Source organism: Orycteropus afer, unplaced genomic scaffold, assembly GCF_000298275.1.
Source record: "Orycteropus afer afer isolate SDZICR_OR568_19922 unplaced genomic scaffold, OryAfe1.0 scaffold00143, whole genome shotgun sequence".
Classification (NCBI taxonomy): Eukaryota; Metazoa; Chordata; class Mammalia; order Tubulidentata; family Orycteropodidae; genus Orycteropus; species Orycteropus afer.
In genome coordinates, this window is record NW_006921730.1 from 6,062,259 (window position 1) to 6,089,700 (window position 27,442).

The 27,442-nt window shown below is 39.0% G+C and overlaps 2 protein-coding genes across 2 annotated transcripts in view; one reads left to right on the forward strand and one right to left on the reverse strand.

Annotated features, from left to right (window-relative positions):
- The window catches only part of CMSS1 (cms1 ribosomal small subunit homolog), a 520,332-nt gene that overhangs the window by 471,621 nt on the left and 21,269 nt on the right, over window positions 1-27,442 (reverse strand). The window lies entirely within an intron of this gene.
- The window catches only part of FILIP1L (filamin A interacting protein 1 like), a 118,952-nt gene that overhangs the window by 83,865 nt on the left and 7,645 nt on the right, over window positions 1-27,442 (forward strand). Inside the window, exon 4 of the mRNA XM_007945789.2 lies at window positions 13,807-16,579. Coding sequence (XP_007943980.2) covers window positions 13,807-16,579 — 2,773 coding nt within the window. The remainder of the gene's footprint in view (window positions 1-13,806; window positions 16,580-27,442) is intronic.

Here is a 27,442-nt window from a genome sequence, read left to right on the forward strand (position 1 = left end):
TCTAAGCACGTGAGAGAGAGTGGGAACTTCCCAGAACATTGTATTGTGCCACGCCCAACAGAAATAACCCAGGTGGGCGACTTTAAAATCAGGATCTCCTCCGTAGCTAATAGCAATTCCCACCTTAGAGTTTACAAAGACTTATGGGTAGAAAAGCCACACTAAGTAATTTACTACACCGCAAGTGGTAAGTGGAGCAGAACATCAGAGAGGATTTGGAAGGGCAGCTATTAGGATCCATTTTGATATTCTGACATTTCATTGAACACTGCATAGTCAAAGTATCATTTTCTTCCAGGAAGGGAGAAGAGCAGAAGAGCAGATCTGTGAACAAAAGAGAAAAGGGAAATATAGTGGCTAGTCCTAGATACATATGAGTGCCAGATAATGAGTAATGAAACAACAACTAACACAAGGATCTAAATAACGTAAGTTCTGAAAATATTAACTATGCCCTAAAACAGTGATTCTCAACCAGGACAACTTTGCCCCCCAGGGGAATTTACCAATGTCTTAAGACAGTTTCCGGTTATGTGAGCTGAAGATTCTGGGGTAGTACTGGTATCCAGTAAATAGAGGCCAGGGAAGCTGCTAATCATCCTACAATGCACAAAACAAAGAATTATTCAGCCCAAAATGGCACTAGAGCTGAGGCTGAGAAGCCCCTGCTCTAAAATGACAATGATATAGGTGGCTGGAAAAAAAAAAAAACCACGAATGGCCTGAAGGCAAATCACAATAAATGGATTATACAGTCACATCTGAATTCTGACTATCCTCTCCAAGTGAGCCCTCCAGCCCCTTGTGGCCAAGATGCTCTACTGTGTTGTCTTCCCATTGGTACACTTTCCCACTTCTAATGATACAACCAACCAACCAATTGCCATTGAGTCAACTCTGACTTGTTGACCCCATGCGTGTTAGAGTAAAACTGTGCTTCAGAGTGTTTTTTAATGGCTGATGTTTTAGAAGTAGATCACCAGGCCCTTCTTCAGAGGTGCCTCTGGGTAGACTTGAACCTCCAACCTTTTGGTTAGCAGCCAAACACATTAGCCATTTGTACCACTTATGGACTTTTAATGATAACTGATATTTATTGTGGGCCAGGCATGCTTATTTTATTTAACGTCAGAATGACCTTATTATGAGGAACTCTTTTATATTATCTTCATTCCACAGAGGAAGAAAAAGAGACTTGTAAAGGTTAAATTGCTTGCTTAAGTCACACTGGGTAGAAGCAGAGAAGCCAGGATATAACTCCAAAGTTGAACTCGAGAGTCAGCTTCTCACCTTGCATTCTCTTGCCTCCCACAGTATTCTACTGTCTCATTCCCAATGATGCTTTGGTGCAAGTGAGTGTGTGTGCTCTTTGACAGTCATCCTGACTGTCCTTTGCCTCTCAGCTGCCTGTATAATTTACTGCCATCTACTGCTGGAGAATGAATGAGGCAGTAGGGAGGACATCAGCCCCATCCTCAAGAGGACTACCTTGGGGCAGATAGTTAAGATACAGAAGAACACAAATCACAGAGTACAAAAGCAGCCTCGATAAATATGTTATTGAACATGTGTTATGAACACAATGAACATGTTCAGAAAAGGGGAGGAAGAAACGGAGAAAGTGATACACAGTGAAAGTATTAGAGACCTGGGGACAAGCCTAACATCACCATCACCATCTCACACTTAAAAAGAAGCTCGGTATGCTATGAATCAGGCAAGGCACATAAACTCCTGTGACAATTCAAGGTGTCACATACTGGCTGTCTCACTAAATATTTCTCTCCAGAGAGGGACAGAACAGCCAGGAAAAGGTATGATGGCTGTCATAGACCCAGGATAAGGGAGATAGCTACTTGAAACTTTTAGTTTGCCAAGAACCTAAACCCCAATCTGCTGAAAGGCTAGTTTTCTTCATGTGTTGTTATTAGTTGCCTTCAAGTTGGTTCTGACTCATGGCAATCCTATGTGTACAGAGTAGGATTTCACTGGATCTTCAAGGTTGTCACCTTTGGATGCAGATTGCCAGGCCTGTGTTCTGAGGAACCTCTGGGTAGGTTTGAACTGCTAACGTGTTGGCTAGTAGTCAATGCTTACCACCAAAGGTTTGTACCACCAAAGGTCTGGAAAAGAAAAAATGTTGATCTAATGAATCTTTTTCAAATAATTAAGAATTCCATGGGAAGTTCATTCTGTTGTGTATAGGGTCACTATGTGTTGGAACTGACTCAACAGCATCTAACAGCAACAACCTCACAATGGAGAGTTAGGAGGGAGAAGGAAAGGAGAACACAAAAAGGGTAGGTTCTCTAGTTAGCACAATAGTGTATTCATAGTAACTGGTTTTGAAAAAGCTTATTCTTGATTGCTACAGTAAATGCAAAAGTAAGCAAAAATAAATCCACCTGAGTAAATGGCAAAATATAAAAAACCATATATATATATATATATATATATATATTTTTTTTTTTTTAAAGAATTCCAAGTAGAAATTTTTCCTATGAAAGATTGAAATGTGGGGGTGGGGTGGGGAAGGCATAAGATTAGAAGTATTAAATGAAAACTCACCCCAAAACAGTTCTTATGAGGAAGCTCCCTAACTGATAATATACCATGGAAGAAGTTGACAATACATAATTCAGACTCCTACAAATTTATCCTGGTACAGATATAAACATGTTGTCCTTACTGTCAACTTTCCCATCAGTTCCCCTGTCCTCTCCCAGCCTAGGATGAGTATCTTTTCAAGTTTTCACCTGGCCCTATGATCCTGTGGGAGGGTGTCTTAGTCTAAATTCCATGGGCACCTCTTTTGGCCCCAAGATAAAAGTATTACCCTTGTAGCTGCCTGACTCCCCAGGAGCCCACAGACATTCAGAATGGCCTTTTCCTGGTTCTGGAACCTCACCTTTCAGCAATTTTTCTTCCTGAGGAGACCCATCTGTCTCAGTTTCTTTGTAATTTTCTCAGCTCTTAAAAAAGAATGAGATTTGCCCCAATCCCAGTCCCTCTGTTCAGCTTGAGGATTTTATAAGCTTTTCTCAGTATCCTGCTTCTCTGCTTAAACTCCCAAGTGCCTAAAATTAATAAGTCATTTGATTATTAGCATCTTATTATTTCACTCCCTGACTCCAGGGGAACCAAACAAGATTGTTGAGATGATGAAGAGTTCTGACTCACAGTGCATCATTTTTATCATATATTCTTCTGACACTAACCTAAAGCTTCCTCCATCATTTCATGCCCTAATTCTTGTTTCATTATGAAGGAAAATAGTAACCTAGCTTGCTGTATTTGGACCTATTTATGGTGTCTCTACATGATCTCAGTGATGATGACAGGATCTTCAGTAACAAGGACATAAAGCAGACACAGACATACACTCATACTCGACTAGCAGATGCCAAAAAAAGTGTTACTGTTCTTCCAGATCTTGCTGACCAAGTTAAATGAATTGAACATTACATTATGGCTGTGGTATGCTGTAGCTGTAATTTAAAAAGAAAAAAATCTTTGACTTGTGAGAGAAATAAAAGGAAGCAGCATACATGGAATAAGAAAAAAGGACTGGTTATAGCTATTTATGCGAGTGCTCCTAAAAATTACACTAACTAGAGAAAAGTCCCATTGAAAAAGCAGGGGACAGAGCAAGGAAACATAAATTACAAGCCTGATCACCAAGAACCTATTTCAACCTAAGGAAGCTTTTCAATAAATTCCATGTAATTACTCTGCAAACTGCTATAACTCTGTGGTTATTTAATCATGAACACAGTTGCTATCAGTGCAGTCCAACAATTAAAATTACATATTAGACAAGAATTGCTAAAAGATATAGTGGAATTTAATCACAACCAGACTATCAAAGTCTAACCAGGAGAGCAGATGTTTTAAGGGGGGAAAAAAAAAGGAATAAAGCAGTGTGATGTATGAAATAGCTTTGTGCTTAGTAAACAACATGTTAAATCAGGAAGAAAAAAAAAATTACTCAACTAGCTCTGAAAGACTGAAAGCATATATAGGAATTGAGGTCTATCAAAGTGAAGTTTACAAATTTAGGACTAGGATGAGAGTTACACTATTTAAAATATCTTAAGAAAAGAACAAGTAGGATTTGGCTTCATTACACTATTTGGTTGCTGGTGGAAGACTATTTTTAAGCTATGACCAGATTGTTCTGTACAAGCACACAAAGGAGATTTTGGAAGAAAAGCTGATAAATACCAAGCACAGTGCTTTGCACATTGTAGGTGCTCACTGTAAATGCTTCATCAAGATCTCTTCAGTTAATCCAATGTCATCTGAACTGCACAGCACTGTGGATGGACCCATTTAAAAAACCAAGCAACTAAGTGGTTTCTCTGACCTTATTTCAAATTGTGGTTTCAAATAAAACACAACTGTCTGAAAGAGACACAGTTTTGACATTCAAGATTTTGCTAAGGACTGAGAGGAAATGAGAAAGTGGGAATCTTCCATCTGTCTATGTTATACAGTAAACCAAACCAAGAAAACCAAACCGGTTGCTGTTGAGTAGATTCCAGCTCATGGCAAAGAGTGAACAACTAACTGGCTAAATGAGAGAAACACTGAACCACTGACTTGACCAATGACTCTGGGATTTCACCTGCAGCTTTTCCAAAGAAAGACACATTTGCCAATTTACACTTTAGCTATCCTCTAGAGCAACTGTTCTCAAAGTATAGACTCTTCCAAGGGGTCTGTGAGATCAAAACTATTCTTATAATACACTAAGATGTTATTTGCTTTTTTCACTCTCAAAAGTGTACAAGAACTATTCCAGAGGCAACATGACGTGGATGACATCATTGCTCTGACAGCTTATAGGATGTGTGAAGCAGATCCGAGAATCCAGCTGTCTTTAATTAAGCCAAACATTAGTTTACAGAAATATAAAACAGTGCAACAACTCTCACTAAATATTTTTAATGCATTTTATTGAAATATAATTTATGTACAGTGAAATACACAAACCTAAAGTGATATGAGTCAATGCATTTTTTTTTGTGCCCTCCCCTCCCCTCCCACCCCTGGCAACCAACAAAGAAAGTTTCCCTCCATATATAAACCTTTCCTGGACCCTCCACAACAATGAACTAATACTATATTTGCCCTTCTGTGATTGACTTAACTAATTTTTTTTTTTTTTATGAAAGTTGTTTTTCATAAAAAATGTTATGTTGACATATGTGGGTTTATTATTTTTCAAAAGAAATATTTAAAAAATATCTTAGTTTTTTCATTTCTAATACAGTAAATATGGATAGATGTAACTCACACAATCAAAGGCTCCTTAGGGTCCGGTCCTCAGTAGTTTTTAAGAATGTAAAGGGGTCACGAGACCAAAAGTTTGAGAACTACTGCTCTGAAGCCTTTACTGAATTGCATTAGATCTACTAATTCTTTCCCCAAAACCTACAAACTCTCTGAGAACAGGGACCCTCCTCTGTTCAACTCGATATAGCCTGAGTACTAACTATAGTCCTTTGTGCAAAGCAGGTGCTTAGTGTTTGTTAATTAAATGAACAAAGGGAAAGTCTTACCATGTTCATGACATCAACAGCTTTTAAATGCAAGATCCACATAGCAAATTCAGTGGATTATTTGTCTCCTTAAAATGTCTGATGAGAAGCAAAGCAGACCATGATGTTATTCCCAATTTACAGGTTGATTACTCACTGTCGTAGAGTTTTTCACTCATAGTGACCCCTCCTTGTGTTTCTGAAGCAGTGTCACTATGGAAGTAGATTGCCCAGCCTTCCTTCCAAAAAATGGCTGGTGGGTTTGAACCCCCAACCTTCTGGTTAGTAGTTAAATGCCTTAGGCACTATGCCACCAGAGCTCCCACAGGTTGATTAGGAGCTCTGTTTGTGTAGTGGTTAAAGCATTTGGCTGTTAACCAAAAGGTTGGTGGTTCAAACCCACTAGCCGCTCTGTGGGAGAAAGATGAGGCAGTCAGCTTCTGTGAAGATTTACAGCCTTGGGAACCCTATTGGGCAGTTCTATTCTGTCCTGTAGAGTCACTATGAGTTGGAATTGACTCAGTGGCAGTGAGTTTTTGTTGTTGTTGTTGTTGTTGATCTCTTCAGCTAAGAGAAACAAAACAGTGTCATTAATGGCTTGTGGAATTGGTCTCACTGCTTGATAATCATTCCTAAGTTTCTATGGGCCAGTTGTCTAAGAATCTGGAAAAGTAAAACATCATTGATGTGTTAGGATGGTAGGACTATAGATGAATTTTTCTCTTTTCAGTTCTATTTGGTGTTGATGTAATGTCGCTTATCTAAGAAAACAAATGTTTGCCCGATTAGAACTCTGGCCTCTGAGGGAAATATAAAAGAGTCACTCCTTTGTTTGCAGAGATGAAATAACCTAAAGAGAGTGAGAGGATACAGACATTTCCCACCCATATCTGTTCTCCTCAAGCAGGCAAGCCCATATAGTTCTAATGCAAGGACTTGAAGAAGGAAGAGAAGGAGATTCTAACACTTTTGGTTATTTCAAGAGGCTCTGTGGCTACGAAATAGATACAATAGTGTATCTGGAGAACACTGATTAGAAAGTCATCTACAGCTCATTTTCATCAAGGCCTAAAACCATGCATAAGGGAACACTAGAGCATCCTCTTTAAAAAATGAGTAAGGCTACTCAGGACAATGCAACAGTATTTCCTAGAGAAAGGCCTATTGTTCATCCTTCCATTCATTCAATAAATATTTCCTTGATACCCCTATGTGTAAAAACTTTGTGGTAGACACTGCATAAGATACAGCTGGATCTGACAATCGAAACGTGGATTAATATTTTAGTAGGATTGATAGTAATGCATATAACTAAGACAAAATCAAAAGTACTGATAGTGGCATGTAAATTATTATGAGTATAACTGGTATTATAGCATTTAGACACACCATCTGTTTCATATGTGTATTATATGATGCATATTACTAACACTTGTTAGTGTCTCACAGAGGGAGATAAAATATAGTAACGCATGTGTGCTGACATATTTGTGTGTAAATAAAAACTGAAAAGACCCTCTAAATATATAATTTGTAATAAAGAACCAGCATTATGGTTTGTACCAAAGAATACTCAAGATGACAGATGTGATATTCTTGAAAAAAACAAGGAACTGGTATTACACATAATAATAGTGATAAACCACAGTAAGTTATAGCAGTTTCGAACCATAATAGAAACTCTAAAAAAAAAGCTGTAATGAGATACTAAGCCTGTTTGGATTTAACTACCTCATATTTGTGTCCATAAAACCAGCTTCCACAACCTGTTTTTATTGGATAGGATTCAATGAATGTTCCTTATATTCCTGTGGTGTCAGTACTTCAACATGAATATGTGCATTGCAAGAAATAGTCCTCAGAATGGGGTACATGTACCCATGAGGGTACACAAAGGTTTTTCAGGGTTACACAGGTATGGAGAGCTTTGAGGGAATCAATTCCCACATGTATTTCTCCCAAGATTGAGCTGCCAGAAAAAGTGTTGTGTTCTGTGAATTCACCTTTTCCAATAACCCTTCCAAAATAGGCTTCTTCTTTCTTGACAAAATCTTAAACAAGATGCAGCTTCTTTGGGTGGAAACCTCTCTGGGGCACCAGAGAAAGGGACAACTACATATATGGAGTCTTAAAAGCTTACAAGCATCCATGTGTAAGACACAACTACAGGTCTCTATTGGCCAGGAGCCGAAGAGTAAAAAGGCAACCGAAAACAGAGAAGAAGCAAGTCTACATGAGCCACAACCTCATCTATCCTCAGACCAGAAGAAATAGATGGTGCCGGCTGCCACCACCGACCTTCTGACTGGGGGCACTATAGTTGGTCCCAGATAGAATGGGAGAAAAACATGCACAACTGAAATTCTTAATTAAGAAATAAAAAAATAATAATAAATAAAAGCCAGAGAAACTGAAACAGTAAAGAACAGAGGACTCCATGAGGCTGTTGTCCTGAGACACTCTTTAAACCTAGAACTGAGACTATCCCCTGAGATCACCTTTTAGTGAAATATCAGAGTGGCACACAAAATAATAGATACTACCCATGCCCTACATAAAAAACATCAGTATGAGACCAAATGGTCAACAATTACTGAAAAGCAAAAATAAGAAATAAGGATGCAGGGAAATTCAAGTACTACTACAAAGGGAACAAATTGAACACAATTAAAGAGAACATTGACACACTGTGATAAATATAACATCACTGAACAATTTGTATGGAATCTGTCAAATGAGAACATAACTTGCTGTGTAAACTTTCACCAAAAAGTCAATTTATATATATACATATATATATATTTTTTAAAGGGACAACTTATGGAAAGCCTTGCTCCTGAGAGTCCCCTGGGAGCAGAACAGCACCATCTTCAGAAACAACCACTGGATGGCACAGAACCTTATTTCAACAACGCAGGGCAAGCCCCTATACCTTATTACCTTTAGAAGTGAGATGGTTCCCAGAGGAATGTGTACTTCCACTTAGTTGAAAAATGAAGACAGAGTTCATCTGAAAGAATGTCTCATTTGGCTGACTGGTTTGTCTTTTAGGTTATATGGCAGATGTTAAAACACATCTTTTGCAATATTTAAGCCTTAGATAAAAAAACTCTAGGTGCCAATTTTAAATTGTCTGAAGGGGTTTTTCTAAGAAAATATTTTAGGAGATGGAGCAAATGTTGGAAGACCACTACCAAAGAGATACAAACTACCTGTTTGAATGTAAGCATAATGACATATGAGAATTTTTTTTTTAAGTTGATCATTTCTCCATGCAGAGTGTTCCTTAGGAGAGGTACCTTGTATGTGGCCAGTCTTGTGTAACGGTTTGTGTTCTCTGTTGGAGAGGCAGTGTGTAGGGAAACAGCACAGGCTTTACCCCTTCCTGACCTTTCTGTGCCTCAGTTCTCACGGGTAAAAAATGGAGGCAAAAGTCCTAAACTCTATAAGCTTACTACGAGAATTAGAATTGAGAGATACACAGACTTCTGTGCTTAGCAACATCTCATTGGCACTAAATAAAGAATGGCAGCTATTATATAGCTCCTACATTTTCGTCTTTGGGCTGCATTAGGAAAATCACAAGCTGGAGCTAAAATTATTTACTGCTTTTTAAGTGAAGATTTAGCTATTGATCCCATCAATTAGATGTGCACTTTGAGTCATTTTTTTTTTTCCAGTAACGCAAATGGATTTCAGTAAATTTAGCCATTTTCTACCCTCTGTTTAAAAAAAAAAAAAAAGGAGGCGGCCAGGAGGGTCTGAAATGTACTCTATATTTACAGATCAAGGTATAATCCAAACAACAATTGGCTGAGTTAATATTCTCCCAGAATCACATTTGGTGGCACAGTGGTAAACACGTTCAGCTGCTAACCAAAAGCTTGGCAGTTTGAATCCACCAACCACTCTGCAGAAAAAAGATGAAGCAGTCTGCTTCCATAAAGATTTACAGCCTTGGAAACCCTAAGAGGGGGCAGTTCTACTCTGTCCTATAAGGTTGTTATGAGTCAAAATCAACTCGATGGCAAGGGGTTTGGTTTGGTTTTGCTATCAATAGTCAGTCCATGGGCTGACCCAGCATCACCTGGGAGCTTGTTATGATGAAAAACTTAATCCCCACCCTAGACCTACTGAATTGGAATCTGCATTTTAACAAGACCCCCAGGTAATTCAAATGCACACTAAAATTTGAGAAGAGCTAGTAAAGAACAGGTCACCACTAGCAGAAATGATACACAGGTCCATACATGCCAATACATATATCACATGCATAGATCAGTGGTTTTCAGTGGGGGTGGTTTTGCCTCCAGAAGACATTTGTCAGTGTCTGGAGACATGTTTGGTTGTCACAGTTGGGAAGGGATTACTACTGGCATCTAATGAGTAGGGGACAAAGATGCTGCTGAACTTCTTACAAAGCAGACAGTCCCCCAGAAGAAAGAATTATTTGGCCCAAAATGTCAATAGTGCTAAGGCTAAGAAATCCTGGCATAGATTATACAACATCCCTGCATAAAGTTGTTATTAATTGAAACTATTCATGGGGGGGAAAAAAAAACAGCAATAATTTTACTATACAGCCCTGAGGGAGATGGATTTCTGACCTGGATTGTTCCTGCATCTTAAAATCTTTGCTGCTTTCAAGATTAGAGAGAGCTTTGATGGCTCTGTAGTTAGGGCATTGGGCTGCTAACCAAAAGTTCAAACCCACCAACCACTGCAGAAAAAAGATAATGCAGTCTGCTTCCATAAAGATCCACAGCCTTGGAAACCCTATTGGGATCACTGTGAGTTGGAATTGACTCCATGGCAATGTTTTTTTTTGTTTTGCCTTGCTTTAAGTGCCTTGGTTAAAAGCCCTGAAAAGCACTTATTCAATATCTAAAGAAAACTAACAGAGGTAGAAAATTAAGTTAAAACCCAGTTCTACTTTAAGAAAGCAGGCTTGGGGACTCAACTCCACACCTGCCTGACCCAAAGGCACTAATAGCCTGTATTTTCATTCTACACATCTACAATCTCATGTCTGCAATTCAAAAAACTGAAAAACTTGGAAACAGTTTTTGAGAAAAATGTATCAAACCTTTCCTTACATGAACTTATTTGGCAAAATTTGAATAGGTGTGAGGTTATTTATAATCTTAAATATCACACTTAGTGTAACTATTCACATGGTTTACTGCAGAAGCATTCCTCAGGCCTTGCTGTAAATGTTCCTTTCTGCCTTTCTATAAAATTTTACAAACCTTGGAATTCTGAAAACATTTGACTTAAAGAGTTTTGGATAAGAGATTGTCAACCTCAAATTAATGCTCAGCAAATATTTTCTGAAAGCATATAGATAGATAGGTAAGTCAAAAAACAAACAAAAAACCTAACTCACTGTCATTGAGTTGTTTCCGACTCATAGCGACCCTCATTGGGTTTCTGAGGCTGTAAATCTTTACAGAAGTAGATCGCCTGTCTTCTTTTCATGGAGCAGCTGGTGGGTTTGAACTGCTGACCTTCCGATTAGCAGTCAAGTGCCTCATCCACTATGCCACTAGAGCTCCTTATGTAGGTGGGTAGGTAGACAGAAAGACAGATAGAAAATAGAAAGATAGATATAGATATGACATATTTTAATAAGAAAAAAGGAACTTTATTTTCTTTGAAAGAAAAATAATCCAACTAGTTAATGTCTCTATTTCTGTATATAAATTCCCATTTCCTTCCCTGAGAGGCTTCACTTGACTCTGCTGTTGACTGTCTTATGGTGTACTCATGAGAGTGGCCCAGGGAAACAGCAAGTGACTGGAAAATAAGGAGTAAAGAAATGCTGGAAGCAAATGCACTCGAAGTATCAGTTTTAGCTGCTTACCTTGTAAGATGGGGCTTCAGAGCAGATGGGGATGTCAGCCAATTTCCAGAAACCATGAAAAGATGCATGATGCTTGCATTGAGACTGACGAAAGTCTTGAGCACAATGGAAACAAATGAAACGTTTCAAAACCTTTTTTGCTCAAAACCTTTTTTGCTCGTACAGCATTGCCAAGATTCACTAATCAGCATTCCAGTTTAATGCTCTCTTCATTATACTGCAGAACAATCTTCCCTCCTTATATCCTGAGAAAACACACCCTCTTCACAGGAAAATGAAATAGCACAAATTATTTAGAAAGCTAAAAAGAAATCCTGAAAAATTTTGTGAAACTCTCAAATTGTAAGAATTATGGTGTAGAGATGGGGAAGTATTTCACTGCAGTTATGCTCAACACATTATCAAAAGCATTAAACATGATTCTAATGCCAGGGTGGGAGAGAGAAGGACATTGCCAAAGTTTCTATAACTATCTCACCAGCAAAGCAGTTTAACCATGGACAGTAGCACAGAAAGGAGCTGCCATGTTTCTCTTCTCCGGCTCCCAGGTGTCTCAAATAGGGAGTGGTTCACAGCCACGCCATGCGCAAGCCTCTTGCTGTGGTCCTGGATGAGAACATCACCACCCCACCCCTAGCATCTTGCCCTACTGCTTCTGAATTTCTCAGGCTGCAGCCCTTTGGGCCAGCCTCTTACCATGTTTCCAAAACAGGAAAAAGTAAAATGCATCCTCCCCACAAACAAGTTTGGGAATTCTTGCATTATACAATTACTTTAAACATGTTCCTCTTGTGTAGTATAAGCACATAAAAGAACAGATTATGATTTCAAAAATAAAGACACTCTGTTTCCAAGAAGACAGCCCCAAATTACTTTCTTTTTAAAATATTCTCTTTAAACAACTTTCAAAATGAAAATTCTGTGGTAAGGGCTCAAGACATGCATTGGGTAATTAACTAATTGCTGATTAAATAAAGTAAAATATTATGAACTCTTTATGCATTACCAGAAAACAAATATTTGTAACTTCATCCATGACAAGTCTTTGGGCTCAATTCTTCAGGCATTCCATTCTATTTTAGTTTCTGTGTAAGAATACTGAAACACTGTAATTCCATCCTCTATAATCAGTCCATTCCTAGTGTAATTAAGAGGGCCACAAATTGAACACTGTGACTTCACTACTGATGGAGAAAAGTATGTGGAAGAGAAAGTTTATAGTGCAATGTAAAACTGTTATGCCACTAGATTTAAAATGTAAAAGAAAAAGATAGCATGTTATAAGTCATATTTAAGAAGGAATCATTATGTTCCTGATGTTCTTCTGACCCTCCTCAAAAAGCTCTTTCCTACCAAGCTCCATGCTTCTCCCATGTTATGAAAACTCCAAAACTCTCAGATGCCTTTCAATTACACGCATTTGACTGACATTTGCTGTGGGGATAAAGATGTATGTGAGGGATTTCTAGGACAATATCATGCTAGTGCAAATCAAGTTTCAGTTGCCAGAGGGGTCCATCAGTGAAGCGCATAGCAGTAATTGCTAAGAAATGTGAATAAACTTTGCTTTGAACTAAGAATCAGGAGGCTGAATATCAGACATTAATGTACCGCATATTGTAATACTTCAAGCAAACCATTTGATTAAACCACGTTATAAAAAAGAGCAACAACACACACTTATCAAATGCTTAGTATATACCAAGACTGTGAGAAGGATCTTAGGCAAATTCTCATTTAATTTTCATGAAAAATCCCCAAGGTTAATACAATTATTGTCCTCATTTTTCATCTGAGGAAGTTAAAGCTCAGAGAGGTTAAGTAACTGCCTGTATTAGGTAGCTGCTAAGAGTAAGGCCTGTCTTGAAGTCAGGCCTATCTGAATCTCAAGCTTATGCCTGTTTTCACAGCCTTTAGGCGAGGCTGCCTACTGATTACATGTTGTTGTTATATGCCATCGAGTGGGCCCCGACTCATAGCGACCCCTCCTTGGGTTTCCGAGGCAGTATAACTACGGAAGTAGGATTGCCCAACCTTCCTTCCGAGGAGTGTCTGGTGGGTTTGAACCACCAGCCTTCTGGTTAACAGTCAAGTGCCTTAGGCACTATGCTACCAGAGCTCCCGATTACATGTTATATAAGTGATTTAAACCAAATATTCTTGCCCTTAATCTTCCACTAAGACTTCTGATGAACTGCAATGGTTACGAGTAAACAACTGTAAAAGCAAAAAAGCAAGATGTCTGTTTATCAAGGTTTTCATCCGTTACCAAATTCCAAAACACCTTTCCATATTCTGTGTGAGCTATAAAAGCTTTCTAAATTACATAAATGTCTAATCACAGTTGATAAATGTCTAAAGTACCAATAACAAAATTGAATGCACGCTTGTATTTTTCAGATTAAAGAAGCTGATTGACCAAGAAACCGAGTCCCAGGAAAAAAAGGAACAGGAAAAGGAGAAAAGAGTCACTGCCCTGAAGGAGGAGCTGACCAAGCTGAAGTCTTTTGCTTTGATGGTGGTGGATGAACAACAAAGGCTGACGGCACAGCTTGCCCTTCAAAGACAGAAAATCCAAGACCTGACCACAAGTGCGAAGCAAACACATGCTAAACTAGCCCTTGCTGAAGCCAGAGCTCAGGAAGAAGAGCAGAAGGCAATCAGACTAGAGGAAGAACTGCAAACACAGACCACAAAATTTCACCAGAACCAAGAAGCAATTATGGCAAAGCTCACCAATGAGGACAGCCAAAATCGTCAGCTCAGACAAAAGCTGGCAGCACTCAGCCGGCAAATTGATGAGTTAGAAGAGACAAACAGGGCTTTACGAAAAGCAGAAGAAGAGCTGCAAGATATAAAAGAAAAAATCAACAAAGGGGAATATGGAAACTCTGGTATCATGGCTGAAGTAGAGGAGCTCAGGAAACGTGTGCTAGAAATGGAAGGGAAGGATGAAGAGCTCATAAAAATGGAAGAGCAGTGCAGAGATCTCAATAAGAGGCTGGAAAAGGAATCATCCCAGAGTAAAGACTTTAAAGTAGAGGTTGAAAAACTCAATAAAAGGATTATGGCTCTGGAAAAATTAGAAGATGCTTTCAACAAAAGCAAAGAAGAATGTTACTCTCTGAAATGCAATTTAGAAAAAGAAAGGATGACCACAAAGCAGTTGTCTCAAGAACTGGAGAGTTTAAAAGTGAGGATCAAAGAGCTAGAAGCCATTGAAGATCGGCTGGAGAAGACAGAATTCACCCTGAAAGAGGATTTAACTAAACTGAAAACATTAACTGTGATGCTTGTTGATGAACGGAAAACAATGAGTGAGAAATTAAAGCAAACTGAAGATAAGTTACAAGCTGCTTCTTCTCAGCTTCAAGTGGAGCAAAATAAAGTGACAGCAGTTACTGAGAAGTTAATTGAAGAGACTAAAAGGGCACTCAAGTCCAAAACTGATGTGGAAGAAAAGATGTACGGTATAACCAAGGAGAGAGATGATCTAAAAAACAAACTGAAAGCAGAGGAAGAGAAGGGAAATGATCTCCTGTCAAAAGTCAGTATGTTGAAAAACAGGCTTCAGTCACTGGAAGCAACTGAGAAAGAGTCTCTAAAAAATAAATTAAAACAAGATTCTGGTAAATCCACAACATTACACCAAGAAAACAATAAGATCAAAGAGCTTTCTCAAGAAGTAGAAAGACTGAAACTGAAGCTGAAGGACATGAAAGCCATTGAGGACGACCTCATGAAAACAGAAGACGAATATGAGACTCTAGAACGAAGGTATGCTAGCGAACGAGAAAAAGCTCAATTTTTAACTGAAGAGCTGGAACATGTTAAAATGGAACTTGCCAAGTACAAGTTAGCAGAAAAGACAGAGTCCAGCCATGAACAATGGCTTTTTAAAAGGCTTCAAGAAGAAGAAGCTAAGTCAGGACACCTATCAAGAGAAGTGGATACATTAAAAGAGAAAATTCATGAATATATGGCAACTGAGGACCTAATATGTCACCTCCAGGGAGATCACTCAATTCTGCAAAAGAAACTTAATCAACAAGAAAACAGGAACAGAGATTTAGGAAGAGAAATCGAAAACCTCACTAAAGAGTTAGAGAGGTACCGACATTTCAGTAAAAGCCTCCGGCCTAGTCTCAATGGAAGAAGAATCTCTGACCCTCCAGTGTTTTCTAAAGAAGTCCAAACAGAAGCAGTAGATAATGAGCCACCTGATTACAAGAGCCTCATACCTCTGGAACGAGCTGTTATCAATGGTCAGTTATATGAAGAGAGGGAGGACCAGGATGAAGATCCTAATGATGAGGAATCAGTGCTGTCCTTCAAATGCAACTCATCAACTCCCTGTCCTGTTAACAGAAAGCTATGGATTCCTTGGATGAAATCCAAAGAGAGCCATCCTCAGAATGGAAAAATACAAAGTAAACCCAATGGCAGTTTTGTGCAACCTGGAGATCTGGTCCTAAGCCACACTCCTGGGCAGCCGCTTCATATAAAAGTTACTCCAGACCATGTCCAAAACACAGCTACTCTTGAAATCACAAGTCCAACCACAGAGAGTTCTCATTCTTACACAAGCACAGCGGTGATACCGAACTGTGGCACTCCAAAACAACGGATAACCATCCTCCAAAATGCCTCCATAACACCAGTGAAATCCAAAACCCCTACTGAAGGCTTCGCAAATTTAGAGCAAGGCATGTCCCCGATTACCATGGCAACCTTTGCCAGAGCTCAGACCCCAGACTCTTGTGGTTCTATAACTCCAGAAAGGACAATGTCACCTATTCAAGTTTTGGCTGTGACTGGTTCAGCTAGCTCTCCTGAGCAGGGACGCTCCCCAGAGCCAATAGAAATCAGTGCCAAGCACGCAATTTTCAGAGTCTCCCCAGACCGGCAGTCATCATGGCAGTTTCAACGTTCAAACAGTAACAGTTCAAGTGTGATAACTACTGAGGATAATAAAATCCACATTCACTTAGGAAGTCCTTACATGCAAGCTGTGGCCAGCCCCCTGAGACCTGCCAGCCCTTCAACACCACCACAGGATAACCGAACTCAAGGCTTAACTAATGGGGCACTAAACAAAACAACCAATAAAGTCACCAGCAGTATTACTATTACACCAACAGCTACACCTCTTCCTCGACAATCACAAATTACAGTAAGTAATATATATAACTGACCACCCTCACCCTCATCCATCCATACTGATATTCTTGCAAGGAACTCAGTCCTTTTATAATCATCCCTCCAAATCCCCAAAAAAGACTGACAGAACTTGTACTTTGGGAAGGTTTGTGCATGAACTATACAAGCGTATCTGAAACTAATTGTTGCCTGCATAGTCATATCAAGTGTGCACTTACTGTATATCTTTTCATTTACATACATACCTGTATGGAAAATATTTAGTCTGCACTTGTATAAATACATCTTTATGTATTTCAATTTCCATAACTCATATTAATTTGATTGCAACCTGTCATGGTGAAATACTTTAACATTATAAAACAGTAAATAATTTGTTATTTTTATCACTGCTTGCTGGATTTTCTTTTGGTCATTTAGTTTTACATTTTTGCATGTACAACAGAATTTTATTTCCCATTCATAATATCTATTAATCCTCCAATTAAAAAAAAAAAAGGCAGGCCCTAATTCCCATAAACAGTCAACTTTTGATCATGTATTAGAGGAGGAGGAAATGGTTCAAATAAATCAAAATTTGCATGTCTGATTTCAAAGTGAAGTAGAAGATATCTCAAGAGCAAACTTAACTTCATGCTTGGGATGTATCTCACTATCCATGATGTCTAGCACAGAGCTTGGCACATAATAGAGACTTAGTAACTATCTACTGATAATAACTACATACAATATTAAATAATTTGCTTCTTGTAAGAATACATTAGATAACAGTGAAAGTATAAAGTGGGAAAATGTGATAGGCAGCCTGAGAAAGCATGTCAGGGAAATATTAAAGCTATCATGACAATCAAGAGTTGACTGTATTTCTACCATAGACCAGGCCCCTCATAAAACATTTATGTCTACATCCAAACCTGCCATCAGCCACTATGACATAACTAGCGTTTGAATTCTCAAATCTGTTTCAGAGCAAAAATGTTGTTCTTTTTCCGTCTTCCTATTTGGTTCCCTAAATAACTTGGATTACTTAATGTAGATGATATCTACCTTACTAGTAAGTGAACTACATTCAGAAGATTACAATTTAACTGTAGTGGGTTTTTTTTTTTTTTTTTTAAGCTTTCAACAAGCAAATAAAATCCAAAGGTAGTTATCAACACAAAGTAAAAGACAGGCATATTTTGTTAAAAAAAAAAAAATCCTACAGTATGCTTATTAGTTGAGGGAACTAGGGTACTGTGATTTTCTTCTTCAAGTATTATTGTATTATAATATTATATATGTAATATTTATATTACTTATATATGTATTATAAATTTACAAGGTATAATATAGCACACAGCATCAGCCATAGGATTACAGAATTTGTTATACCTGGCCCATGGGACTCCCTGAGCATAACATGTACTTCTGTAGCGGAGAACACTAGCTCTCAGAAGAACATTTTAAATTACAAACCTAGTCCCTAAGTCACATTCCAAAAAGATGATTTCAGACAAAGTAGCTCATCACCATTCTCCCTTTTCTAGTGCCTTAACTGTTAGTTCAGTGTGGTCAATTTCATTGCCAGTTAAACACAATTCATTTAGGCACTCAGGCAAACTTGTGAAGATCTTTAAAAGTAAAAGGAATCTTTCACAATTATGTTCTTTGCCCCTGCAAAATCAATTTCATGATAGCAGAGTGGGGATTTGTTGACAGAAACACTTCCATGGTGATGAACTGCAACACCAATGCTGTGGGCTTGCATCATCATTAAATAAATTTGGATGAAAGCTGCAGCTGGTGATGAAGGCGAACGCTTCTGTTTAAACACATTTATCTTGGGAATCAGCAGTGATCCAACTGTGTTACAAAGTATGTGATGGTCTAAATGTTTTTCAAACCTATTTTTATTTTTAAGTCACCTGGGCCTGGAATTTTAGAAAGAAATACATACTTCACCTTATATCTTTCAAAGGAGACCTTGATAACGCATGAGAACTTTCTCCAGTTAATAATCAAGACAGGGTACATATAAAGTTTTGGAGGGCAGTGACCAACCCATCATAAAATTATCAACAACAGAAACTAGAAAGTATTCAAGGATGAAGTCTTCCCAGTGCTTCCCAACCTTTGGCATGTAATGGCACAAACAGAAAACATGTTTGCACAGCATTAGGGAAAAGGGATAAAGTGGAAGAGATGACTGGCTGAAGGATCCCCATCAGCCCAGACGTCTCCTGGCTGCCAGGCTGAGGGAACGCCATTCTTGTCACACCTGTAACTAATAGAGGTTGGGAAGCTCTGGGCTATTCATCAACCCACTTGTTTTGTAAAGAATCAATTTCCTACTCTTAAGTGAGCCAGAGCATTTCTCCACAATAAAGTTAGCACCACAAGTCTTGTGCTCCATGATTCTAATGTACAAAGTTTCATTTCATCATCTGCCTCAGATCTGAACTATAAATAGGCTGCCCAAGTGGTTAATCTAACATTACTGGAACCTTCAAAGTTTACCTCTCTTTTGGAGATTCTTCTACTGGGAACATTCCTTCAATATAGTAATTTTTATCTGCATCAAAAGAAACTTTAGGAACAACATCAGATTAAGAATTTATATGTAGGTTATTAAAAGGGCTACTAATTAAAGTTCATAGTAAAGATAGCATCATTTCTGAAAAAGCATCTTCCTTTTTCAGTAAAATGACACACACTCTAGATTTTTGCCCTTTAATCTTAACGATAGGAGCTCTGGTAGCACAGTGCCTAAGGCACTTGACTACTAACCAGAAGGCTGGCGGTTCAAACCCACCAGCCATCCTCGGAAGGACGGTTGGGCAATCTACTTCCTTAGTGATACTGCCTGCCTCAGAAACCCAAGGAGGGGTCGCTATGAGTCGGGTCTGACTCGACGGCACACAACAACAACAACAATCTTAACGATAACTTCTTACATACTTCTTTGGTATGTGTGTATCTGTGTGTTTGGGAGGTTACAGAACTTCCTTTACATTCACATAATCACAGAAAAGCCTTGAATAACAAGGAAGGAGAGAGGACTTGACACTGGGAAATCTCCACATGAGATAGAGGCAGCAGCCTATGCAGGTGGAGGCTTGCGTTCTTTGGAGTAGAGGAAAGGCGCTGAGGAAGACAGATTGTTTCTATATACATCTGAAAAAATGCTATCTTCCTCTCACCAGTCAAAATTCCAGCTTCAGAACCAAGTTTCATTTTGCTCACAGTTCCACTAACTGTTTGACTTTTTGCTGCAGCATCCTATCACAGATGTGAATGATTTTACCACATTCTTTCTTCCATCTAGAAGCAATGGCAAAACTTTCCCCAAGAGGAGGCTACTGCTCACTAGGGGCACTGGCATAAATGAAATCATCATCCTTCTGGAAGAACAATGTGAATTACTATAGCTGGATCTTTTCATATAAAGAAAGGTCTCTCTACTTGTTCAGGATAATAATAAAATTACATAACTACTCAGAATGTCTCCACAATTATATTTCCCAATGAAAAGACATGACATCCTTCATGGGGTCTTCATGGCACCCAAAGGATAAAATTAGGAGTACTGTGAGATGGTCATAAAATGGACAGATTAAACTGTTCAGACGTGTGTAGCCTTTCTATGTTCTTTATTGATAGAAGTATAACTCCACATAAAATCTTTTTTGAGTAGCTTTTTTTGAATCTTTACAAAGTGAGTCTCCTCTAAAACTTGTTTGACAAAGGCAGGGAAAGACCTTTAAATTAATCAGCAGTCTAGTTTTCCTTATACCTTAGTTTCTAAGTTTTTTTCCTTCAAAATAATTATTTTGCTTTGCAATCCCAAAAGAAAAGAATGCGTGCCAAAAACTTTAAGATCAGTGTTTCTTTAAGTCAAGTCCAAGACACCTGTATGAGAATCCCTTGATGTTATTAATAATAAACTCCATCAAGATCTATCAAATCAGAAGCTCATGGGGTTAGTACCCCAGAATCTGAATTTTAATAAGCTTCTCTGATTAGCATGCACTCAAAAATAGGAATGAAACTGTTTTAGAAGTTCTGTATTGATAAACATTGGCAGATGTGTTGTGTCTCAATTCATCCAAATCAATTACACCTGTCCCAGGAATTGTGCCTTTTCCACCCTCTAGGGGCTGGTATGAAGGCTCATTCCCCAACTTTTCTTTCCATTAAAAAGGTAAAGCTCAATAAAAACTACCATTTTATTGTGTGGGAAGGTTCTCAGTTCTCTATCTAATGTAGCAAAGCGTAGATGCTGGGAACTTTAGCTGAGCTGCAGCAGACTGTTCGACACCTACAAGCTCTGTTTCTCTCCCAGATTCTCAGGCCCTCAACTTAACCCTACAGCATTTCTTGGGAAAGGTCCAGAACACACATTAAAGAGAGCAGTTGGATGAACCAGAACAAAGAGCTCCATTCACCTAAGGCCATAGTAAAGCAATGCAAGAAAGAGTGAGGAAGACAAGTCCCCAACCCTTAAACCCACTTTGAATTAATTTGCATTTAGATTAAACTCCAAACACTTTTCTTTCCAATTTATGGATCCTTTTTACTCTTCAAGCTAAATCAAGAAGGGTAAACCTTTTGTGTAAATAACATCAGAGCAGGCATTCCCCCAAAGGCAACTCAGTAAGGTAAAGAATCCTTAGGGAGCTCAGTAAGTTAACTGGCCAACACCTCTAAGTACTTTATAATTTGATAATGAATTAACACCCTTCACATGGCAGTACTTACAAATCTGTCAGCATCCCATCAGGACACAAGGTTTTACACTTACAACGCTGCCGTAAAAATATACCAGGCTAACCTTTGGCCTTGTAGTCAGCTATCCCAGAAATAATCTTCATTTTAAAGTTTCACTATCAAAGTTATTGGTCAAGATAAATAGAATTTATCTGATTATTTGAGACAAAATTTTGAAAGACTTACACTAGTTTTTTTTTAGTGAGTTTTTCCCCCCACAGCAAAATGGTCCTGTATGGTGTAATTTTTGTAAGGTTACCTGAGACCAGCTGTCTAGGAGTTGATTTTGATTCATGGTGACTCCATGTGTGTCAGAGTAGAGCTTTGCTCCATAGGATTTTCCTCCCCCGCCCCCCCCTTTTTAAATACTTTTTGTTGTTGTTGAGAATATTCATAGCAAAACATACAACAATTTCTATATGTACAATTCAGTGGCATTGAGTTGCACAAAAGTTCTCACCCTCCTTGTCCAAGTTGTTCCTCCCCCATTAACATAAACTCACTGCTCTCTAAATTTCCTATCTAATCTTTTGACTTGTTGTTGTCAGTTTGATGCCATACAGTTAGATTTTTAAAGAGCACAATGCTCAAGGCAGACATTCATTACTAGTTAAGCTGAACTAGTGTAGTGCCTAAAGCACTTGACTGCTAATCAGGAGGCTGGCAGTTCAAACCCACCAGCCACTCCTCAGAAGGAAGGTTGGGCAATCTACTTCCATAGTGATACTGCCTCAGAAACCCCAGGAGGGGTCGCTATGAGTCGGGTCCGACTCGACGGCACATAACAACACAACATTGTTTTAGGAAGATTTCAGTGGATATTTCTGGTTTAAGTTTTAAAGTTTAAAGATCACTTGAGGGCATTAGTTTTGGGTCTAGCCTCCATGGCTCCAGAAAATCTGGATTCCATGAAAATTTGAAATTCTATTCTAGATTTCCCCCTTTTTGATTAGGACTCTACTATAGAAACTGATCATCATGTTCAACAATGGTCGTTGGGCACTATCCCGTTCTTCTGGTCTCATGGCAAAGGGGGCAACTGTTCATGGAGGCAATTAACCACATAGTCCGTATCTCCCTCTTATTCCTGACTCTCATTGTTCTTCTGTTGCTCCAGGTGAATAGAAACTAATTGTTGTGCCTTGAATGGCTGTAAGACTTTAAGATCCCAGGCACTATCCAGCAAACTAGGAGATAGAGAGACGCGCTAAACACAGTATTATGACAATTAACTTGGATATCCCATGAAGCCATGACCCTAAACCTCTAAACCAAAGAACCAAATCCTGTGAGGTGTTTGGTTCAGGGCTTTGAATCTGTTCAGCCTAGTTCAATCATGGCCAAAGACACAGGAACGGACCCAAATTTTTAAGTTAACAGTTGAGTATATTAGTAACTATTTGCATAACCCATGGACTCCTCCTATGTGACACCTCCCACCTTTTTCCCTCCTTCAGATTTTTTTTTTTTCCAACTTTTGATTGTGATTTGGGTGAAAGTTTACAGAGCAAATTGGTTTTCCATTCAACAGTTCATATACATTTTGCTTTGTGACACTGATTGCAATTCCCACAATGTAACAGCATTCCTCCCACTTTCTCCCTGTGGTTACCATTTCCCTCTGTCCTGTGCAGTGTATGATGCTTAAGAGCATCCCTGGCCTCTACCAATTAGGTGCCAAGTAGCATCCTCCCAACTGTGACAAACAAAAATGTCTCTAGAGATTGCCAAATATTCCTGGGGGTCAAAATTGGCCACTGGATGAGAACCACTGCATTAGAGATAATGACCAACTGATTCAGTTCCTCTTTCACATAACTTGCTGTGGGAAAAATTTGACTGCTTACTTGAAAACTCTTATGTCTGGTGTGTGGAGAAGAATCTTGAATCTGAATGAAAATAAGCCTTAAAACAATTTTTAAAAATGCCCTAGAATAGTTTTCTACTTACTTGACAGGTTGGCCCAAAGCATGTACATATTCAAACATTTGTAATTGTGTTAACACCTTATTTGTAAGATGGTACTTTTGTTGGAAACAAATATTATAAACTAGATTTTCACATGAGCTTTCCATTTCTCACATGCCTTTGAGAGATATAAAATGTCTAGATAATCAACCACCTTTGCCTTAATGAGGGGAAAAGAATGGGTTTCAGCAGGATTCAAAAGAACTAAAGGAATAAGTCCCTCTATTCTAGACTCTGAGGAGTTTCAATTCCCTCTATATTACCTTTATAATCACCACAGGATGAATGTCTTGTATTAGAAGGCACTTACTTCGTTTCTGAACATATCACCTACAAGAATGAACTGATATATATTTGCCAGTATTCAGTATATCTCATTGCTGTCTAGACAACTGTGCAGATGTAAGATTTAGAGTCTAAGGCAGGAGTTGAGGACTACCTTAAAAGGTAATTGTTGTTGTTGTTGTTATGTGCCGTCGAGTCAGCCCTGACTCATAGGTAATATTAGGAACACAATATAGAGAAGCAATTGTATAGACAGTAAGTACTACAGGAGTTTGGTAGAACAGGTTACTCTGGCGTGAGGGAAGGGATGTTGTTGTTGTATGCCACCGAGTCGGCCCCGACTCATAGCGATCCCTCCTTGGGTTTCCAAGGCAGTATCACTGCAGAAGTAGGATTGCCCAACCTTCCTTCCAAGGAGTGGCTGGTGGGTTTGAACCGCCAGCCTTCTGGTTAGCAGTCAAGTGATGTGAGCTGGGGCTGGGGGATGAGGACATACTGGGATAGAGAAACAGGGAGGGTACCCACAAGAACAGAGGTGTAGAAGCAGGCAAGAGAGCAGAAAACCAACACTTGAGAAACAATGGGCAGCACAGCATGCCTTAAGCTGAGAGGGACAGGTGTGGTTAAGGCTAAAAGGGAACAGTCCAGTTGGACTGTGAAGAGCCTTAAATTACTGGCATATTTTGTTTTATTGCACTTCACAGGTATTGCAGTTTTTCTTTTTTTTTTTTTTTTTTACAAATTAAAGGTTTGTGGCAATCCTGCATTAAGCAAGTCTATCAGCAGCATTTTTCCAACAGCATGTGCTCACCTCGTATACCTGTGTCACATTTTGATAATTCTCATAATACTTCAAACTTTTTCAAAATGCTGTTACACAATTAACTATACCAAAACCGAACTTACTGGCATCAAGTCGAATCAGACTCATAGAGACCCTTCTTTGGATTTCCGAGGCGTATCTCTGTGAAGTAGATTGCCCAGTCTTCCTTCCAAGGAGTGGCTGGTGGGTTTGAACCAGCAACCTTAGGGTTAGCAGTCAAACCCCTTAGGCACGATGCCACCAGAGCTCCAGAGCTCCTTAATTAGCTATAAGTATAGTGTAAACATAACTTCTATAGGGGAAACAAAAAAATTTTTGACTCGCTTTATTGCTATCTCGCTTTATTGCGGCGATCTGGAATCAAACCTGTAATATCTCCAAGGTATGCATGTACTAAGCTAGAGAAAGCTCTGTGTCCTTGCAGAAGGCTTTTGGGCAGTTAGAGAATATAACAGAGGAGAAAGCTAAGCTGTTATACAACGTTATTTCACTTAATCTTTACAACAACACTATAAAGTGGATATTATTCAGAGATAAAGAATTAAAACTCTGAGAAGGAAAGCTGCTCTAGGTCATTCCATTAGTATGTGACAAAACTAAGATGTGAACACAGGTCTGAATCACAAATCTGCCACTTCTGCCAAAACACTCAGAATGCCCCCTGAACATCCTAAGTGTGTTCCCCTTCTTCCTCCCCACTCTTCTACATGGATAGAATTCTCACTTCTCATCAAGTGAAATCTTTACAGAAGCAGATTGCCTCATCTTTTTCCTGTGGAACAGCTGGTAGGTTCACACTGACAACCTTTTGGTTAGTTGCCCAATGCTCTAACCACTACACTACCAGAGCCCCTTAGGTAATGGTGTAAGACTTCCAGAAAAGGCAATCAAGGAATCAAGGTCTAGCCACCTGAAAACAAGCACCACCAACTTAGCCCAGAGGTGGAGGAACTACACCTCTGCAAAAGCCTAAAAAATCTCTCTATACGGTATACCCTAATTGAGGATTTCCATTTCTCAGGCAACATCATAATAAGGAAAGATTGATGATCCCCAAATCTCTCTCTCTCTCTCTCTGTCTTTCTCTTTAATAAGTACTGTGCTATTTTCCAGCTCATGGGGAGAAGTGTTAAAGTTCAATTTTATCACTTTCCAAATTCTGCTTCCAATTCAGTATTACAACTGCAAACCAAGAAAGCATCCCAAATAAAAACTGTACTTTCAAAAGGAAGTCTTCAAGTTGGCCCCCTCTGTCTCCTCCAATAACAATTAAAATGCATATAAAAACTCTCTTCAAAAAAAAAAAAAAAAAAAAACACTCTTGAAACAACTCAAAGCAATTCCTTAAGAACACATTACTACTCTCCACTATTGGTAGGTTGGATGTTTTGTTTCCTCTTTTTTTTTTTTTTTAAATGGAAAAAAAAAAAAAAAGCTATATTCCTTTTTCCCCTCTTCTGACTTTTTTAATGATGTTCTTGCCTAGATTTATTGCTGTGGGTTGGTTTTGAAGCTACAGAGAACTGCACTTTGCAGTTTTATAAGTAAGAGAAGTTAACTGAAAACTACAATAGATTCCCCAAAGGGTTTGTAATGCAAAAGACATCTAAACACCTGAAAGTTCTTTCAGGGCAACGGGGATGGGTAATAAGGTGTCAGTGGGTAGGGATCAAACTAAAAAGGGTGGCAACTCAACTTTTTTCCTGATTATGAAAATAATACATATTTAAAACCCAAAAGCCATTGCTTATTCAGTCGATCGTGACTCATAGAAACTCTATAGGCCAGAGTAGAACTCTCCCATCGGTTTCCAAGGCTGTAATCTTTACGGAAGCAGACTGCCTCATCCTCCTTCCGCAGAGTGGAAGGTAGGTTCAAACTGCTACCTTTTGGTTAGCAGCACTTTAACCACTGTGCTACCAGGAAGGGCATACTTACTGCAGAAATTTTAGAAAATAGAAAAAAGTTAAGTGAATACATGTCACCCATAATCCCTTGAATCATCTTATTAAAGCTCAATTTATACACCTCTCCTATGCCTGCCTCATAGGATTTACAAAATAGGAAATACTGTTGGGGCTGCTGATTTTAGTTTCTAAGAAGGGCAATGAGAGGACTAGAACAATGGACAATTATTACTATTTTTTCAGGCTAAACCTATCAACTATGGCTCTACTCCAGGCTTTCTCAGACTGCCAATAAGGAAGGAAATGTGCGATGGGGGGGCCATCCTGTCCTTAAGGCAGGACTCTGTGCCAAGGCATAGCAGATCCCTGCCCCTCCCTCCCTCAGAGTGCAAGTTTATGTAATCGTCTGCAAGGCCCAGACACAAAGACCAAGGGGCCAGCTCTGTCACTGGAGAGAGCAGCAGGATTTCCTCTCCTCTAGCAGACCAATCAGGGTCTGAAAAATGGTTCAATTACTGTGCATTCTTCAAGTAATGGGAAGAAAATGCTTCCTAAGGCGACTGTTCTCAGAACCAGTCACACTCTTATCAGTGAGTAAGGACTGGTGGCCTTGTGCAAGGAATATAGTTACAGGGCAGGGCCTGACAAATTTATCTCTAAGGCTCTGGGGAAAGGATAAAGAAGTACCTGTGACAAAAGAATGTCAGGTAAGGGGGATACACATTTTCTCTCTAGGTTCTCTCAGCCACCTGAATGGTATCACAAAACTTCTCATCATGATTCTCAAAACAACATCTCCAAACTCCCAATTCCTGGAACTTCAAATTTAGCACGTGCCCATCCCTCAGTATGCTATCTCCTGAACTGCTCTTTGCCCCACTTCTGGTGATAGACAGTCCACCACTCTCTACTTTCTGCTCATCTCCCAGATACAGTCAGCCCCTCTGCCCTGTTACTTGCTTCTCTGTCTCTTCCTTTTTATTTGTACTACTACCCCCCAAGTTCAAACCTTAAAAAAGATGGTGCTGTAAGATTTCTCTACACTTAACTCTTCCCCTGCCTAATCTACTCTTCACCTTATTGCTTACGATCTTCCTAAAACACAGTTCTGATCATGGCAATTCTCCAGTCCCCCTAAAAACAT